The sequence below is a fragment of the Poecilia mexicana genome, unplaced genomic scaffold, assembly GCF_051168715.1.
Source record: "Poecilia mexicana isolate PSO_F unplaced genomic scaffold, ASM5116871v1 scaffold_17, whole genome shotgun sequence".
NCBI lineage: Eukaryota > Metazoa > Chordata > Actinopteri > Cyprinodontiformes > Poeciliidae > Poecilia > Poecilia mexicana.
The window spans coordinates 7,062,329-7,077,427 of record NW_028263386.1 but is presented as its reverse complement, the minus strand read 5'-3'; the positions used below and the strand labels follow the sequence as shown (position 1 = coordinate 7,077,427).

At 38.5% G+C, this 15,099-nt stretch overlaps 1 protein-coding gene and 1 long non-coding RNA gene across 2 annotated transcripts; both read left to right on the top strand.

Annotated features, from left to right (window-relative positions):
* Window positions 1-3,903: 3,903 nt before the first annotated feature.
* slc25a24l (solute carrier family 25 member 24, like) lies at window positions 3,904-9,165 on the top strand. Its single transcript, XM_015005606.2, has 10 exons — window positions 3,904-4,205; window positions 4,277-4,403; window positions 5,077-5,164; window positions 5,412-5,523; window positions 5,611-5,769; window positions 6,452-6,589; window positions 6,661-6,771; window positions 7,638-7,805; window positions 7,881-8,019; window positions 8,700-9,165. Exons 1-10 carry the CDS (start codon window positions 4,083-4,085, stop codon window positions 8,885-8,887), a joined length of 1,353 nt encoding a protein of 450 aa, XP_014861092.1. The 5' UTR covers window positions 3,904-4,082; the 3' UTR covers window positions 8,888-9,165.
* Window positions 9,166-9,525: 360 nt separating this feature from the next.
* Window positions 9,526-15,055, top strand: LOC148154728 (uncharacterized). The gene is made up of 2 exons (XR_015765845.1): window positions 9,526-9,924; window positions 11,303-15,055. It is a non-coding gene; the product is annotated as an uncharacterized LOC148154728 (long non-coding RNA).
* Window positions 15,056-15,099: the final 44 nt, after the last annotated feature.

Genomic DNA, 15,099 nt, shown 5'->3' with positions numbered 1-15,099 from the left:
CTTCTGTGCCGTGCTCATGTATTTATCCATGTGTCCGCTTATCTTAGCCGCTATGATGCCTGACATGAGCTTCCATGTTGTAGAGAGACAGGTTATAGGCCGATAGTTGGATGGGACTGAACCCTTTGAGGGGTCCTTCTGGATCAGGATTGTACGCCCTTTAGTTAGCCATTCAGGGTGAGTCCCATTTTGTAGCAGCTGGTTCAGTTGAGCTGCCAGTCGCTCATGGAGGGCAGTGAGTTTCTTTAGCCAGTAGGCATGGATCATGTCAGGCCCTGGTGCTGTCCAGTTTTTCATACCTGAGACTCTTTCTTGGACATTTGCCACAGTGATGGTTACTGGGGCTTGTTCAGGGAGGTTGCTGTGGTCCTCTCGTAGAGAGGTTAGCCACTGTGCATTGCTGTTGTGGGACGCCTCCCTTTCCCATATGCCTTTCCAGTATTGTTCAGTCTCCAGCCTTGGTGGGTCTGCTCTGTTGTTAGTACCCTGCCATTGAGAGTACACTTTAGCTGGTTGGGTGGAGAAGAGCCGGTTAATCCTCCTGGCTTCATTCTCTCTTGTGTATCTCTTTAGGCGGCTGGCCAAGGCTTGGAGTCTTTGTTTGGCAGTTTCGAGTGCTTCAGGTATGGACATCTGGCTGTACTTCTTGGGTACTGATCTTTTCATTGCACCCCTTAGGAGCTCTGACAGCTGGCTCACTTCCCTCCTTGTTATCTTGATCTTAGCCTCTAACCGTCTTTTCCATGATGGATATTGGGTCTCATGGTTGCTCTTATAGCCAAGCATTTCAAGGATCACTGATGCTGAGTTGTATATCAGCTCATTGGTTTCTGTTATGGTGTTGGTAGGGATTGTTCTCAATGCTGCATTCACATCTTGAATGAGACTTTCTGATGGTACTTCACTCAGCCGTTGTAATTGGCGTCGGGGTTGCCTGGTGTTCATTTGGGCCACGATTCTCTCTCTCAGGTCAGTTGCTGTCTTGTTCAGCTTTGATAGTTCGTTCATTACTGGGGCTGCATACCCAGTCTCGGGGTGGGGAGTAGTTAACTCCCCCCTGACCTTACCTTTGGGCTCCTCCCTTTTGCCGTAGCATTTGTGTTGTACCTCGTCAATCTCAAGTTGTGATAGCAGTTGCCGTTTGCGGATGTTGGAGCACTGAGCTACTAGTTGTTTGGCAGTCATTGTAGACTGTGGGTGTCGAAGTAACCATTCCACCCTCAGTCTTTGCATGTAACCCCTCTGACTAGGGTTACTTGAGTAGTAGCATTCCAACAGATCCATGTTTTCGTCTCTCGCCCATTTTCCGTCTTGTATATATATATATATATATATATATATATATATATATATATATATATATATATATATATATATATATATATATATATATATATATATATATATATATATATATATATATATATATAACATGTTTGATATTGTCACACAATTCATTAATTTTGCTCGCCTGTTTTGTTGTTCAAACATTAAATCATGTCTCCTTGCTTCATGTCTCAATTTTTCTTTTGACGTATTGCCCCATTTCAAAAGGTAGCTTTTCTTTTTGTTCTTGTTTAATTGTTGGTTTGTTCCTTGTTTTGATTATACTAAGGTTACGATCCTGAAACTGTTCATATTATTTCACAACATTTTTATGATATAAAAGGCTGACCTGAGAATAATTTAAGTATTTGAAAAAAATCGAATTAATCATTTTTGTTAATATGCACAACATTTTGAATAATACTCATTTTGTGATTGCTTAACATAAAGAACATTTGTTCTTGTTTTACTTTTGTTTTTACGTTACACGTCCTTTTATTAGCAAAGCAGTTTTTATTTTGAAAGCCAGTTTCCGGTGTAGTTGACTCCAGCTGGACTCGTCTGTCCGTGAAAGCCAGCGGCTGTTCTAGAAAACAAATGCTGAGCCTCGTCATTTTCTAAATGAGGCTCCTTTGCACATGCTGGCAGAGGTGAGAGGTGGACGAATAAAGTCCCCAGGCGTCACGTTTTACCTGCATGACGTCATAGTGGAAAACTGACTCCTGTCCAATCCCATCACCTGTCAGAAAATAGCAGGTGATCACGCAGTATTTAAGTTAAAATGTGTTTAACTTAATACTTACGTTTTGATTTGTTTATTTAAGTTGAACACGCGATAAATAAAGTATTTACATTTTAATGAAGACGACAAAAATTGATGATGTAAATATTAGAGAACAAAACAAAGTTTTATTTCATTTTCTGTGCTGGAACTGCAAACAGATATTTATTTTATTGATTTTCATTGACCAACACAGTCATCCGTGAAGCGGGAATTATTCATGCTTTTCAAAATATTTCTAAATAAATATTGAAAACATGCATTTTTATTCAGCCCCCTCTACTCTGATACCCCTAGATATAACCCAATGTTACGCTCAGAAATCACCCATTTATAAAATAAAGCCTGTTATTTACAATAAATCCAGAACATTGATCACAATATATGATGTGGATTTGCTTGATTTGGGTTTGTGACTAAATGTGTTGGTGTAACACACTTTGAACTGCATTGTTGCTGAAATGTGTGAAATAGCTCTTTAAATGTACATTTTGTAGTTTATTCAGTGTTATTTTTTCAGTTTAAATACTTTGCTTTGCTTAGTGATTTAGTGCTTTTAGTAAAGACAACTGGGTTTCTCCTGAAGTAAAGGTTCTTCACAAAGGCAGCTGAAACACCAGGAGCAAGACGTTGTTCTCAGTGTTTGCAGCCATCTGGCGTGGCAGAAGCAGCAGAGTCAGTCACTCAAATCAAATGAACAAAGGCTGTGAGAAACATTGCTAAAAGAAGAATATGGCAGGATCTGCTATGCATGGTAGACAACACACAGGACAAACAACCGTACAGATATTTAACCAAAAAAAGAAAAACCACACAGGAATATTTTGGAGAAACCAGTTAACCTAACTGTCATGTTTTTGGACTGTAGGAGGAAGCAGGAGTACCCTGAGAGAATCACAAAAATCACACAAAGAACATACAGCTTGCAGAAAATCTATTATTGCTATTAATGTCTTGTGATACAAAAACTAAATCTTACCAAGCATCTGGTAGCCTACTTTAAGTGGTTACACAAACTTGAAGAAAAGCAGCAAAATTTCACAATATTACAGTTCCAGAAGTGCTTGTGTTGGCTGAGTCAAAAGTTTTGTTCGAATTTTGAAACTGACATTTCCAGTTTTTTCTGGAAAATCTCTGATATTAATCTCAAAGTTTCTTTCTTCTTTTTCTTTCTTTTTTTTTTTAGAAATTTTTTGACTTTTTGACAAAAATGTTCTTGTTTTTCTAGAACGTTTTTGAGATAAATCTAAAACTTTCTGAATATTTTCCAGCAAATTGACTTTTGGACTTCAAATATTTCCATGTTTTTTTTCTGGAAAATTGTTTAGATTAATCTCAAAATTTCTGAATTTTCTTTTTGTTTCGCTCTCTGGAGTTCTTAGATTTCCTTGATTTTTATAGAATTTCAGAGTTTTTTCTAGAAAAATCTTGGACTTTTGGAATTCAGAAATTTTAACATTTACTCTGGGAAATTTGTGATTTAAATTTAAAATTTATGAATTCTCAGATTAATCTAAAATTTTCTGAGTTTTTCTATGTACCAAATTTCTTCTTTTTAATACCTGCAATACCCTTAATATGTTCCTGTGGTATTTTTTATTAATTATTTTTTTATAAAGTGTTGTAGAAATATTGCAGGTTCTGTGCCATCAAACAAGTAAATCTAAACAGGACTTGGTAATTATAAAATAAAAGTTAAGCTTGCTGCATGTGAAGAGACAGAAAGGCCACTGTTGTGAAATCTGAAGGTCATGACGGCCTCTTCCGCAGCTACAGCGCCCCCTGCTGGCGCTCAGTCTCCTCTCCTTCCCTGCATCAGCTCCCAGCTCGATGAGTCAGCAGGGCTGCTGGTCAATAATCTCTGGTTATCAAGCCATTTATGACCATGTTTAAAACAGCCTGCGAATGAAGCACAGTCTGTTTTTGCATTTTATAGTTTGACAGAGAAAAACAAGGATTTTTTTGATGAAGCAACATGGACCGGTTCCGAGGGTTGTTTGTGAAACTGGACCAGAACAAGGATGGGTTCATATCAATGGCAGAGCTCCACGAGGAGATGAGGAAGCATGGGATCATCTCAGGAGATGGAAAGGTCCAGGTAATGCGTCTTTAAGGGTGTAGAGTGTGCATGAAGATAAATGATCCATTTTAAGAGTTATTTCCTTGTAGCATATCATGGAGTCTTATGATAAAGATAAAGATGGGCTGCTGGATTATAAAGAGTTTCTCAGCTACATGATGGACAGAGAGAAGAAATGGAAAATTCACTTTCATGACCTTGACAAGAATAATTGCGGTGAGTCATATCTCCAATTGAAATTAAGTGAATTCAGTGCTTAGCATGGCATTTAATCAGCTTTTCAAAGAGTTGTCCTCTCTGTTGGAATATAATAAATGTTCCTCTGTGAGTTACACATGTTTCATTTACAGTAAAACATGCTTGTAAATGTCAAACAGGCAAACATAAGCTTGTGTTTATGGTGCACACACTGCAGCACTAAAGTGACCGTGGATACAGGGTCTGACAACTTGCAGAAAATGCACTGCAAAAACAAAATCTTACTATGTATTTTTGTCTAGTTTCTAGTTCAAGTATCTTACTACACTTAAAATATGACAAAACTAACTCATTAGTAACTTTAACAAGCTGTAAGAGCTTATTTTAAGTCAATAATTCCTTGATATTGTTCCATTGGCAGATTATTTTACTCATAACATTGAAAAAATATCTTGTTATAAGTGAAATAATCTACTTTTCATATCAATATAAAGGAATTATTTACATAAAACAAGCTCCTATATCTTGCTGAAATGTTACTTGTAAGTTAGTTTGGTCTTCTTTCAAGCATACCATGAAATTTGCACTAAATACTAGACAAAAATACTTAGTAAGATGTGTTTCTGCAGTGTAAGGAGGACGAGCGGACTCGGTGTGTGTTTGTAACTCTCTGTATTTCTTCTCTGATCAGGAGTGATTGACCAGGAGGACATCATATGTTTGTTTAAGGAGTTAGGAGTGGTCATATCAAAGCCAAATGCAAAAACAATTATACAAATGTAAGATTTCTTCTGCCCACTATTTCCCTTAATGGATTAATCATTTTGGTTAGTTAAATAGGGAATTATTGACTTTAAACAAACTCTTATATCTTGGTGAAGAGTTACTTGTAAGTTAGTTTTGTCTTATTTGAAGTGCTCTAGTAGACCAAAATACCAAAAGATTTGTATTCTTGCAGTTTGGGGAAAAAAGTCTAACAGTCAACATGAACAGTTGTGCTTCTGTTTTCCTGACTGTCTTCACTAGGATGGACAAGGACAAGTCCATGACGGTTGACTGGGACGAATTCCTGCATTATATCATTCTAAACCCGGTGGACAACATCGGAGAGCTCGTTTCCTCGTGGAAACACAGTCTGGTAAAACCTTCAAACGGATTCTGGCATCAAAAACAAAACGTGTTTGAGGGAAATCCAGGGTAAATCTCTGAGTTGGTCTGTCTGCAGGTTTTCGATGTGGGGGAGAGTCGAGCGATGCCCATCGAGTTCCCAGACAACGTGTCTGGGTTTGGGGCTTGGAAGACGTTTGTTCTGTCAGCTGGTCTGGCAGATGCGGTTTCTCGAACTGCGACGGCGCCTATAGACCGACTGAAGACCCAACTTCAGGTCCGTTTTGGAAGCTTTTCCAGCTTTGAAAACATTCCAACATTAACGTCTAAACCAAGGGTGTAAAACTTTTTGTCACAAGGGCAAAATCATAAAGTCAAATAAAATTACCTTTACTTACTTATCAATAAATTAATCATTGAATTCTTTAATTAAAAAGCAGTCAAGTTTGTTACCGGGAAGGGATGTGTAAATTATTCTAGATCAAAAACTTTAAAAGGATTTAGCAGATTTATCTTATTGTAAGAAGTTTAGCTAATTTTCTAGGTATCAATTGGAAAAAGAACCCAGTTCAGTCAATTCTGATCAATAAAACCAGGATTTAAAATGCTTGCTGTATTTAACCACATTTAATAAATTAATTAAAAGCAGGTTTCAGTGCAGTAAAATTTGCTTTTGAGTAAAAATCACTGTACAGATGAGGAAAAATCAAACGACTTGGTTATTTAAAGACAAATTATTGGTGATGCTGCCAACATTTTCTACTGTAAGATCATTTTACTTTGTGATAATTTTGCAAATAGTTTCCATTTACAAATTTGTGTAATTCTTGAACTGAAGTCAAGGGCCACACACAATCAGTTCAGGGGCCACACTTTGGACACCTCTGGTCTAAACTTTGATGTGACATAAAAAGTTGAGATGTTGTGCATTACAGAAGCCCTTCCTCTTTGCTCTGCAGGTCCTTGGGTCCAAGGCTTTTTCCCAAGGCTTTCAGGAGCTGAGAGGAGGAGGATTGCGTTCGATGTGGCAAGGCAACGTTGTCAATGTGCTGAAAGGTACTCCACAGTCCACACTGCAATGTCTTATCTATGCACAGGTGAGGCCTGTCCGAGCATCTGAATAAATCATGAATGGCTTCTTGTTTCTAAGCTGCTCTGCTTCACCCAGATGAAAGTTTACACCCAAAACAGAAGCCAGGAGCCTCTGACTGTGCAGCAGCGCTTTGGCTTGGGTTGCGTCTCTGGAGCCGTGGCCCATGCTGCTTTCTACCCATTAGAGGTATCAGAGACAACTCTGAACGTTTCATTGTTTTGTCTGTTGGAAGGATGTTTACTTCATTGGCACTTCTGGAAACGATGAGCAAATGGCTTTAAAATTAATTTATCTTGAATTTAAAAATAATTTGAGCATCCAGTAGGAATAAAAATAAATCCCACATGAAAGGGGTCCAACTGTGAAAATTCACATTTTTCACATATTTATGCTTCCATCTGGGTCTCTACTGTTCCTAAAAACAGAATAAGTGCTTAAAAAAACAATTGGCTGTTTTAGCAACAAATGTATGTTTTTTTTTGGCGTCTGGAAAACGGGCTGTTTTAAAAAACCTCCCGATTAAGTCACAATCAATGGGCACCGTGTTACTTAGCAACCCAAGTAGAACTTCAGCCACATTACCGAGCAACCCAAGCGGAGATCCAGCAGGTTTGGTCGGCTGGTTTTAGCGCTGCACAATGGCTGCTGGAAAAGACAAGTGTTTTGTTGTTGACTCACGGTCTAGAGACCACTTGCTGGATTCTTGGTTGTGCAGGAGGCTCCACTTCTGCTTTTCAAAGCTGTAAGGTTGTATAATTGGAATCTGTTTGCAGCTATTTTTACATACAAGTGTAAGCAGCAGCTTATTTGGATATAAAGTGACAAGACGCCCTAAAACAACTCATTCTGAAAGGAACACAAAATGAGCAGAAGTGACCAGACTAAAAATATTACCTAGGAATGATTTTGTGTAAAAAAAAACAAACAAAAAAACACGTTTTTTTTATAGACCACAGAGATATCCTAAGCTGCTTGAAGAAGCATAATAGATCACCTTTAAATTGTTTTTTTTTTTTTTTTTTTACTCTCCACCTTCTCTATCCGCTTCACAGGTGTTGAAGGTGAGGCTGAACCTGCAGCAAGCCGGCACGTATCATGGCGTGGTGGCGTGCGCCAGATCTATTTACAAACATGAGTCCATGTCGTCCTTTTACAGAGGCTTCAGGCCCAGCATCCTCTGCATGATCCCTTATGCAGGTGTGGAGTGTGCGGTTCATCAGGTGAGCCAAACTCAACCCCACAAAGATCAAACACATATATCCTGCTGAAATAAACAAATTTGCTTCTCACTGCAGTCTATCATGAGCTGGGCAAAAAGCGATCCCACCTACAGTAGTGACTCCAAGCTGTTTTTCTTCAGTTTTGTGGCTTTTGCTTCTGGGCAAATAAGCAGCTACCCGCTGGCGGTGATCCGGACACAGCAGCAGGCTCAGGGTAACAGCTGGCATCTCTGGCTGCGTTTCCATTACAAATGTGCGAAAAATGTTTGTCGATTTTCCACTAATGTGAAAAATAAAACAAGCAATTTCACAACTGCGAAACACGAAGAAAAAAAATTTAAATTCACGTGAAGAAGTTTGTCGTCTTCCTGATTTTTTTAAATTTTTTTTTATTTATTTTTTTTATTGGCGGTTGGCAAAAAAGTCAGGTAAGCATTACTGCCACCTACTGGTATGGCATGTGGTTCACTCCAGAATGTGTATTGATTCTTGAGAATGTGTTCTTGCATTATTATCCCCTTATTATATTACTTTAAAATGGTCTCAAAACAACATAATTTATCGCGATAACTTCTAGTACAATTTATCGTCCAGCAAAATGTGTTATTGTGACAGGCTTAGTAGTAACATACGGTTGTTGATAAAATGCAAAAACTGTTTCCGTTGCAGTTTTGTGAAATATACTAATTTCGTTGCAGCCAAAAAAACCATCTCATCCTAGAATAAAACCTTTTTAGAAAAGTACATAAAAACAATTGTTTCTTCAAAATATGCAATTTCCATTAAGCAAATTTAATTTCAAATTTTAAAGTTAATGGAAACGCAGCTTCTATAACACAACTATATTTTCTGAAAGCCTGTGAACGTATGATCATACTTTGGTTTCTTTTCCAGCTTTCATCTCAGATTCGCGTCCCGCCTCTGGCATGTTATCAGGACTCACTGGGATTTATGAGAGGAACGGATTTAGAGGATATTATAACGGCATGGGAGCCAGCTTCGTGAGAGCGATTCCATGTGCGCTAATAAACTACAGCCTGACCAAGAAATTTGAAAATGTGTTTTCTTCCATGGAATCTTGAGGAACTCGACTGTTTTATTTTTATTGTTCTGGTATGTTTACTGAGTTTCAATGTATAACAGACTGGTTTCTGTTTAACTTCAACTTTTAATACCTCTGCTCTGACCAAGAAAATAAAACGAGTATGAGGATTTGAAATCATTAAACCTGCTCAGGACTGAAGCATGGTTGATCGAACACATATAACAGAAACTGTGATGCGTTCATTAAGGTCTGCTCTGTATGGAAATGTGCTGTGCTGGGATTTTTAAAATAAAATTCTACCTTAATGTGGGAGAAGATCTTTGTCTACATATAGAGTTGGTTTATTTGAGTAACTGTTTGGGGAAAAAAACAAAAAACTTTTAAGATTATTTTTACCATGTACTTTTTACTTTTACTTCAGTAATTTCATTATGAAGTATCACTCTTGAGTAAAATGTCTGATACTCTACCCTTTGTAAGTAACTTCACTGAATGAAGCACAAACTTGTTTTAACCAGAAATTCACCAGACACACACCTGCAGTTTGTTTCATAAGTTTTATATTGAAAGAAACTGATTTGGAAGTGTTTTGTTTTGTAGCTATATTTATCTGAATTATTTTAATTTTTATGGAAGTAAATATGTGCCATCAGAATTTGAATAAAAAATGCATCTGAATTCAATTTTTAAAAAAATTCAGTGTCATTATTTGTACATGTTTGCAATTTTCATATGTTAAAAAAATTCACATTCCTATTTCAAAGATAAAATTTTCAATATATATTTTTTCAGTGTTAAAAAAAATTCAGCATATAAAAAAATTCAACTTTTAAAAATTCAAATGCAATATTTTCAGTGTCCTAAAAATTCAACTTGCTCAAATTCGCCGTCTCAAATTCAGCGTCTAAAAATTCGCTGTACAAAAATGGCAAGGTTACTTCAGGTCACAGACATTAGCAATCGTTGTCAGATTTCAACACCCAGCCAATCACATGACGCAGGTGTCATAGTGAAGAAATACCAGCATCACCGAGGCTAGCGACCATGGAGGCGAATGCAAACCCAACCCCAACGGTGAGTCTATGCTTTCATATTTCTGTGGTATATTTTATTTTGCGCATGAGGTTTGATACATTATCTTAAAACTTGATTTAAAACACGGGTTTGGGCCGTTGTTAATCTTACACCATGTAATGCTAGCATATTAGTTCTCGCTACCTCCTAGAGACCCCAGTCCCTCCCCCCTTCTCCTTCTCTTGGATGTCCCACACCCAATGTTCCCGTGTTTTATTTCAAAAAGAAATACCACTTGCGCCAAGTCTAGAATCTTTTAAGATAACTGATGGATGGCGACTTTCCGGGTTTTGTTTGTATGCTGTCTTAGGTGAGACCGAGACAGGCAGTCTTAGTAAAGTCGTAATTTTCCGGGAGATGCTACCGCTAATGACCGCAGTCAAGTTAGTTTCAAGTTGGATATTCGATATTCGAGCTCCGGGGAGTAAGCGGCGTTTAGCTCAAGGTTGATCCGATTTATGAACGCTACTGTCGGCCAGCGGTTCTCCACCGCTCCCGGCCGCAGCGCCCGAAGGTTGACTTAGGGACTGTCAACAAATTACCGAACCAAACATTCCTGTCAAAGAAACGTTAATAAATGCCTTGAATTGTAACCAACGAACTAATTGTCAGTGCTAATTCAGGCTTTTACATGAGCCAAAATAGCATCTATAAAATTTTAAATTCAATATTTTCAATAATTTTAATATTAAATAATATAATGGTTTCTTCAATAGCTTCCAGGTCATGTGACCTAATGACTCAGAATCACTTTGAAATAATTATACTAGTCTCTTTAGATGAGGCACATTTGTTTTCCATTTTAACATATTTTTTTTTATCTTTTAGCAATTTGTTTTGTCAATATTTAGTATTTTTATTCAATAGCTTCAAGGTCTTGTGACCTATTGACCCAGAATCAGTGTGAAATTGTTCTAGTATCCTGTATAGATGAGGCACAGTCATTTGTTTCATATTTAAATTTTTTTTTTATTTTTAGCAATTTTATTTGTCAAAATTTAGTATGTTTTTGCAATAGCTTCCAAGACGTGTCCTATTGATTCAAAACCACTTTGAAATTGTTTTACAAATCATTAGAGATGAGGCACCCACATTTTTCCCCATTTTAGATCTTTATCAATGTTTTACATAATTTAAATTTACTAATTTAAAAAAAAAAGATTGGTGTTTAATAGCTTAAATTTCATGTGACCCACTGACAAGGAATAAAAAGGGCTAAATGGAATAAAAATGAGTGTGCCCCACCTATCCAGTCTAGTAGAATAATTTCACATTGATTTTGATTAACTTATGGGTCTTATGACCCATAAGCTATTGAAGAAAAATCAATCAATCAATCAATCAATCAATCAATCAATCATCTTCCCCTTGTCTGCAGTCGGGTTGCGGGGTCAGCAGAGGCCCAGACTTCCCTCCCCAGCCACTTGTTCCAGCTCCTCCAGGGGAACCCCAAGGCGTTCCCAGGCCAGCCGAGAAACATCGTCCCTCCAGCGTGTCCTGGGTTTTCCTGTGGGCCTCCTCCTGGTGGGATGTGCCCAGAAGACCTCACTAGGGAGGCGTCAAGGAAGCATCCTAATCTGATGCCTGACCCACCTCAGCTGGCTCCTCTCGAAGTGGAAAATCAGCAGCTCTACTCTCTGTCCCTCCTGGATGACTGAGCTTCTCATCCTATCACTAAGGGAGAGCCCTGACACCTTATGGAAAAAACTAATTTTGGCCGTTAGTTTGTGATTTTGTTCTTTCAGTCAAGACCTTTAAGCCTATGCCATAGATGAAGGTAGGGACGTAGATCGACTGGCAAATCAAGAACTTTGCTTTTCGATCCAGCTCTCTTCACCACGACAGACCGGTACAGCGACCACTTTACTGCACCAATCCTTCTATTGATCTCCTGTCCATTTTGCCCTCATTCTTATGGATTCTGTATTTTCCTCCATCTCTTTTAGCCTCTTAACACGCTGCAGCATACATAACCATGTTTATATGTGACTGCTGACATGTAAACAGACTGAAACTGATTAGAGTACCATTTAGGGAGGGTACAGACTGCAGAGATGAATAAAAAGCTAAACTTGCTACAATCTTTGCCTCACTTGGCCCAACGCTGGACGGTGAATGTAACATAAGAAGCATGATGTTCCATTTGGATGATAAGTATGGCTTGTGGAATTTGATCATCTTTTAGCATTAAAGCTTGTTTTTATATATAACCAAATCTGATTATTTCTCAAGGTCATTTACGATGAGTGGTTCTGGTCGGGTCCTGAAACTGGTTAACGGACATGGGTGGAGAACAGAGACAGAAATGAATGAACTCCAACAGTGAACAAGATCCTAAGATGCTTAAACTCCTCCACTTGGGTCAGGACAATCTTCCCTGACCCAAATAAGGCGCTCTACCCTTTTCCAGCTCAAGACCATGGCCTTGGATCTGGAGGTACTGATCCTCCTCCCGGCCGCTTCACACTCATCTGCATCCTGCTCCAGTAAAGCTGTAGATCACGACCTGATGAAGCCAGTAGGGCCACATCATCTGCCAAAAGCAGAGGTGTGATCCCAAGGCCACCAAAATGGATCCCTTCAGAACCCCGGTTGGGCCGAACGTGGCCTCGGACAGAAAACACCCAAATCCAAAAATCTAATCAAATTTTATTTATATATCACATTTCAACAACAAGGCATTTCAAAGAGCTTTACACCATAAAAACACAAACATACAAAGTCATAGAAACACGACCAACAACTGAAACATTACATTTTCTCACTACATATCAGATTGTTTATAAATGTTCCATTAATTAGCGCATGGCTCTCATCTCGGGTCATGCGATGAGATGAGACTATTTCTAGTCAGAACCTCTCAACCTCACACACCAGCTCAGGCTCCCACCAGAGAGGTGATGCCCATGAAAAGTCTATCACCCAGGGTCAGATGGCCAAGGTCCCCTCCCTCGGCCTTCTAACATCCCACATTGCACCCAGCCCTTTTGGCCCACAGTTGGTGAGCCCTTGGGAAGGTGAACCCACTGTTGGCTGAGCCTGGCCAGACTCCATGTGTTTTGGCACCAGATGCTTGCCACGGAGCACCAACTCCAGGCCCGGCTCCAGGGTGGTGCCCTGGTGACCTGCGTCCAGGTGAGGGGACACTGTATCCATTAACTGTGCTCTTCATAAAGGGTCTTTGGGCTGCTCTTTGTCTGGTTCATCACCTCTAGCATTGGGTGACCCTACAAGGGGTATGAAACCCCTGACAGCATAACTCCTAGAGTCACTTCAGCACTCAAACCCTTTCATCACGATAAGGTGGCAGCCTATGGAGGTGAAGAGAAAATAGGAAATATATTTTTTAAATACAAAATTGCCTAAAAAAAAATAAAATGGGTCAAAATGAATTAAAAATGAGCGTACCTCATTGTTCCAGTCTACTAAAACAATTTTACACTGATTTCGAGTAATTGGGTGAAAGTTTAGTGAGAACTCCTGCTCGGGTTCTCACTAAAACCAGGAAGATAGAGCACATAACACCAGTTTTAAAGTCCCTACACTGACTCCCTGTAGCTCATAGACTAGAATAGAAAAATACTGTTGTTAGTTTATAAATCACTGAACGGTTTAGTACCTCAATACATTACAGATCTGCTGTTGCATCAACCTTCCAGACCCCTCAGGTCTTCTGGTTCTGGTTCTGGTCTGCTCTGCATCCAGAACCAGAACCAAACAAGGAGAAGCAGCATTCAGCTTCCATGCACCACAAATTTGGAACAAACGTACAGAAAACTGTAAAACAGCTGAAACACTGAGTGCCTTTAAATCTCGACTAAAAACCCACCTGTTTAGAGCTGTATTTGAAACGTAATCAATTACGAATTTAATGACAGTTCTTAACTTAATTTCTTTGATTGTTGCATGACTCTGTGTTTTCATATTTTTATTATGTAAAGCACTTTGAAATGCCTTGGTGCTGAAATGTGCTGTTCAAATAAAATTTGATTGATTGATTGATTGATGACCTAGAAGCCAATATAAAAATACCTACAAATTATAAAAAGGACTCAAATCGAATATAAATGACTGTGCCTCATCTATACAGACTGGTAGAATTATTTCAAAGTGATTTTGAGTCATTAGGTGACATGACCTGGAAGCTATTGAATAAAAACCCTCAATTTTGGTGAAAAAAATTCCTAAAAAATGGAAAATTATTTAAAATGGAAAAAAAAAATGACTGTGCCTCATCTATAGAGACTAGTAAAACAATTTCAAAGTGATTTTGAATCAATAGGTCCCATGACCTGGAAGATATTGAAGAAAAACCCTAAATTTTGACGAAAAAAATTAATAAAAAATGGAAAATGGCTAAAAATGGAAAACAAATGAGCCTCATCTAAAGAGACTAGTATAATTATTTCAAAGTGATTCTGAGTCATTAGGTCACATGACCTGGAAGCTATTGAAGAAACCATTATATTATTTAATATTAAAATTATTGAAAATATTGAATTTAAAATTTTATAGATGCTATTTTGGCTCATGTAAAAGCCTGAATTAGCACTGACAATTAGTTCGTTGGTTACAATTCAAGGCATTTATTAACGTTTCTTTGACAGGAATGTTTGGTTCGGTAATTTGTTGACAGTCCCTAAGTCAACCTTCGGGCGCTGCGGCCGGGAGCGGTGGAGAACCGCTGGCCGACAGTAGCGTTCATAAATCGGATCAACCTTGAGCTAAACGCCGCTTACTCCCCGGAGCTCGAATATCGAATATCCAACTTGAAACTAACTTGACTGCGGTCATTAGCGGTAGCATCTCCCGGAAAATTACGACTTTACTAAGACTGCCTGTCTCGGTCTCACCTAAGACAGCATACAAACAAAACCCGGAAAGTCGCCATCCATCAGTTATCTTAAAAGATTCTAGACTTGGCGCAAGTGGTATTTCTTTTTGAAATAAAACACGGGAACATTGGGTGTGGGACATCCAAGAGAAGGAGAAGGGGGGAGGGACTGGGGTCTCTAGGAGGTAGCGAGAACTAATATGCTAGCATTACATGGTGTAAGATTAACAACGGCCCAAACCCGTGTTTTAAATCAAGTTTTAAGATAATGTATCAAACCTCATGCGCAAAATAAAATATACCACAGAAATATGAAAGCATAGACTCACCGTTGGGGTTGG

Coding starts and splice junctions, on each gene's coding strand:
- slc25a24l (XM_015005606.2), top strand. CDS start 4,083: ATGGACCGGTTCCGAGGGTTGTTTGTGAAACTGGACCAGAACAAGGAT. Junction 4,206..4,276: donor CAGGAGATGGAAAGGTCCAG/GTAATGCGTCTT, acceptor ATTTCCTTGTAG/CATATCATGGAGTCTTATGA. Junction 4,404..5,076: donor CCTTGACAAGAATAATTGCG/GTGAGTCATATC, acceptor TTCTCTGATCAG/GAGTGATTGACCAGGAGGAC.